The following is a 4,487-nucleotide window of genomic DNA, read 5'->3' as shown; positions in this document are numbered from 1 at the left end:
ACTTTTACCAACCCACCGACTTTTGATACTTTTAACATGTCATTTGATTTTCGATAGTTTGAAATTATATATATATATATATATATATATTTAGTTTTGTTAGTTTTTGTATTCGAATGTGATAAATGATTTTGTGAATTTTGATTTTGGAATATATAATTTCCATTTGATACTAGGTTATAGAATTTCAATTTGATACCGACAGATGTTTGACAGAAATTTCGGTCTATACTGGCTCTGTTTCTTGTAGTGAAATTTCATTTGAGATTTAAACAAATGCAGAACTAGATTCAATGACTTGCAATTAACAATCACAAGTTCGGATCATATATTTGATTGCGAATATTACTTTTATATGGTAATGTATATACAGAAACACAATATATCTTAATAGATCTTGCATAGACATTCTTTTATTTTATTTTATAGAAAGTGAGAACGTCTGTTTATCATTATTCATGCTTGATTTTGATCCCTCCAATGGAAATATCACCACCACTTGTTTTGGGCACCAATGTCACCAACACATTGTCATCATCTTCAGCCTTCAAATCCACCAAAAGATCAGTTATCCCTAACCTCAATCTCGTCTTCCCATTCTTCTCATGCTTATGCATATGAGGGACATTCACAAAACTTCCGGCGAACTCCGTTTCAGCGGCTGTGGCCCTGGTCCCATCATCTTCATCGTTCACCAACACATCAAACTTCACAAACTTATCTCTCTTCACTTCAATCCCTTCGATAACCAAAACCTCTTCTTCCTCCTCTTTCTGTTTCTTGGTCCTTGATTTCTTTGGCCTTGGAACAAGCACTTTGATCACGTTATCAAGACTCGCCGGAAAAACATCTTTTGCAAAGGGTATGTGTACATGGGCGTGCTTCTTGATGTTTTTCGAAGCCCTTTGCAGTCGTGGAACAGGTTTGCTTTCTATCCATGGTAAGTCAACATCTTGATAAATGTAATTCATATTCTTGGAGTCGACACAATCCCTCACTTTGACTCGATTCAACTCAGCATTCTCATCGTAAAACAAGAACGAAGAATCAAGCCAGTCATTATCAGTAAAATCCTTCCTTCTTCCACCTAGTGTTTTCCAAACTGACCACAATCTATCGAGATTCGCATGATGTGCAAAGAAAATAGGGTCATTCCCTGCAGAATAAAAGTTACCCATGTCTTCACCATTTGGCTGGTTCCTATCGCCGGTCCAGAGATGAATCGGGTTATGTGGCACGCTCTCGAGCGAGCCAGGACCAGGGCTAGGGTCATCACCTGCACGATAAGGACTACCCATGAAAAGACTAGCAGTCTTGGCATTAGACACCATTTGTCTATACATAATCGTGAGATTTGTGGACGTTTGTTCAGAGGGGCTAAGATTGTCGTCGGTACCAAAAAAGTCAAGATCAATCAAAGTCGGGGGTTGATGTTTCGCATCTCGAAGAATATCGTATAACGATGAATTCTTATCTGTGTAAATATCAGGGATTTTCATCCCATCTGGTGAATCCCAGTTCCAAAATGGAATTGCAAAATTTGGGTCACCAATTAATTTCCCACAAATTTTCTCGAAGAAGTAAATGTAATAGCGATGAAAAGGGAAGAACAGCCATGAGTTATGTACTTGAAGCTCCACATCTGGATAACCGAGTTGGACATACGCGGCATCACAATAGGCACAGTGAACTTTAGCTTGTTGCGTGAAATTACGAGGATCGTCATCTGGGAGAGCTTTCATGAGTTCGATAGCTTTACTGAATTTGTCTACGTAATCTTTATCAACCAAATGTGCCGCTGGTCGGACACGGAGGGGGTTTGACTGTGGTGGAAGTTTGAAATCGATAATCTTTGTGTTGTATGGAGGGCAACAGTTTGTAGGTACAGCCCCTTGGGGTAAGTCAGCCGGACCACATTTACTGATGTCGGGTCCCATGATCGGATCTGCAAAGGCCAGTGAATTAGACCCGAAGTTGGCGGCGGCACCATAAAGACCTCCAAGGCCTAAAAGGACGTTTCTCCTATCAAGTTTGCTGGAGTTTGTATGATGGTGGAGATCATTATCTAGGGTTTTGCATGAAACTGCATGGGGATGTTTGGAGATTCTGGCTATGGGAACTTGAGATGACTTGAAAGAGAAGGAAGAAGAGTAGGTGGATGAGGAAGAGAACCTCCTTCCACTCCTGGAAGAGGTGGCTTGTGATGGTGCAAAGGATGCCATAGTCTTGTAGTTTGAGCGTGCATGGATATGTGAAGAGTTACATGTTTATATAGGGTCCTATGTATGTTATATGATGATCGAAATTTACTAATTTATCCTTTTAATAATTAAAGTTATGGTTATGGAGTTCGCATTCTTTTTATCATATTATTTTCGTGCAGTGTTGACATTACGTACGGTTATAATTAACCAAAGGAAAATGGATATGATATATGTGTTCTTGCGGTTTAGACCGGAGGATGTGAGAGGAAAGTTTCCTTCATTTTTTGTGGACTATAGTGTTTTTTCCCTCACCTAAAAGCCAATGAATGGGTGTAAAGTTCTTCTCTCACTTTTTTTTTTCTAATTTATTTCGTACATATATTATACTTATTTTTTAGGAAATTAAAAACCATGAATTTTGATATATTTTTTGATATTTTTTAGTACATATATAATTTTATAAATATTAAAAAAGATTTAAAAAAAAACTATTCAATACTATATTTTGAATTATAAATATTTTAAATCATTTCATAAATATATATAATCATAATTTTTTTGAATCATAAATATTTTTAATCATTTCATTTTTGAATAATATTATATTTATTTTTATTTTCAAAGCTTTCAATCTTTTAAAATAAAATTTTGTATCTAAACAACCTTATTAAATTTCAAAAAGTTCATAATATATGATATTTAGTAAACCATTAAAAAGATTTTTAATTTGAAGAACGAAAATTTTCACATTTTATTCATTTTTTAATAAAAACTTATAATCACTTAAACAAAATGTGAGTATCCTTAATTAACAATAACACGTTTGAAAGATTTCTTTTACAAACTCATTAAAATAATATTACGAAAAACTATATCATTTGTTTTATTGAATTTGGATTAAAAAATTTTCATTATATTTTAAAAAAAACTAATATTTCTTCAAATATAAATATGAGCACTTCGAAAACTTATTTTGTAAAGTTTTTTTTTTTTTCCTTACAAAAGCGATAGTATAGTGAGTAAAATGTGACAGTCCGATATTTTGAGATAATAAAATGTAACACCAGTCAAATTTAGGCGAAAATATAACATTCCCAAAATCTTATTTGTGTTAAATAAAGTAATCGGAATCGTATTAAGGTTTTCGTACATATAAAGAACCCTAAAATCCGAGTTATAACGAAGAAGTTATGACCAACCGAAGATTCTCGGCAAAACCGACAACACCGATTAAGCGAAAAACGCAAAGTTTCAATACAATAGTTTTTAGCCTTAAGTATCTAAATGAAAGTTGTAGATAACATTAAACCGTAAACGTACGTAAAAAGAACGTCTAAACTGACTTTGTATGAGGAAGTTATGATTTTTCCAAGATCCGGATATAGCAGTAGACAGCTAAAAACTCGAAATAGAGATCGAGAGATTTTTGGCCGAATCAACCTAAATGAGAATCGAAGGTCTCAACAATAGTAGCGCAACGGCGAAAAGTCTGTCGAAAACGGACATCGGATGAAGAAGTTATGGATTTTTAACGGATTTTTTGTGTCCCGGTCCGTTAATAATAAATAATTAAAAATAAAGTCAAAATTTACCGATGAAGTCTAAACGAGAGTTGTAGAGCATATTTTCAGCTACGCGTGCATATAAAGACCATTGAAAACGGAACTCGTATGCAGAAGTTACGGATTTTACAAGTCCGAGACACAAAATTCGAGGCTGTCAGGTTGGCCACGACATGGCACAGTGACTGATGGGGTTTTCAGGCTTGGCAGAAGACGTCTCGTCCATGGAAGAGGATAAGGATCAACCCCACGACGTGGAAACCTTATGGCCACGATGTGGGACCCCAAACGTTGGCCTATAAATAGATTTCAAGGGTTTTCCGAGTTAGGTGCTCATCTCTTTCCATCTAAGTGTTGTTACTCTGCGAAATTACCTTGATAAACCATCCCAAAGCCCCGGTTTTCACACTCAAGTTACGAAGGAAGGTTCTACAGTCCCGAGATTCCCGAGAATCCCGAGAAAAATCAACTCTTCCAAGTCGAAGTTCTGCTCGATTATCATCTCGCTTTCTTCCATCTATCAAGTGAGTCCATACCCCTATAAACTACACTTTAAAATGTTTTATGAATGCTTTTTATACACTTTTAAGGGAGGGAATACAAGTAAATACACGGTTATTATCGTGTGTAACATAAAGTTTCACCATATACTCTTTTTATCAAGTGAATCATATGTGATTCATAACTACTACATAGGAACTTTCGTATGCAATATATATTC

At 35.4% G+C, this 4,487-nt stretch overlaps 1 protein-coding gene across 1 annotated transcript; it reads right to left on the bottom strand.

Annotated features, from left to right (window-relative positions):
- Nucleotides 1-285: 285 nt before the first annotated feature.
- Nucleotides 286-2,246, bottom strand: LOC145042080 (polyphenol oxidase, chloroplastic-like). Its single transcript, XM_078990441.1, has one exon. It carries the CDS (start codon nt 2,220-2,222, stop codon nt 453-455), a length of 1,770 nt encoding a protein of 589 aa, XP_078846567.1. The 5' UTR covers nt 2,223-2,246; the 3' UTR covers nt 286-452.
- Between the last annotated feature and the right edge of the window lie 2,241 nt (nt 2,247-4,487).

Source organism: Lactuca saligna, chromosome 4 (genome assembly GCF_052625555.1).
Source record: "Lactuca saligna cultivar CGN05327 chromosome 4, ASM5262555v1, whole genome shotgun sequence".
Taxonomy (NCBI): domain Eukaryota; kingdom Viridiplantae; phylum Streptophyta; class Magnoliopsida; order Asterales; family Asteraceae; genus Lactuca; species Lactuca saligna.
Note: the sequence above shows the minus strand (reverse complement) of the source record. Positions and strands in the feature narration are given on the sequence as shown.

Coding starts and splice junctions, on each gene's coding strand:
- LOC145042080 (XM_078990441.1), bottom strand. CDS start 2,222: ATGGCATCCTTTGCACCATCACAAGCCACCTCTTCCAGGAGTGGAAGG.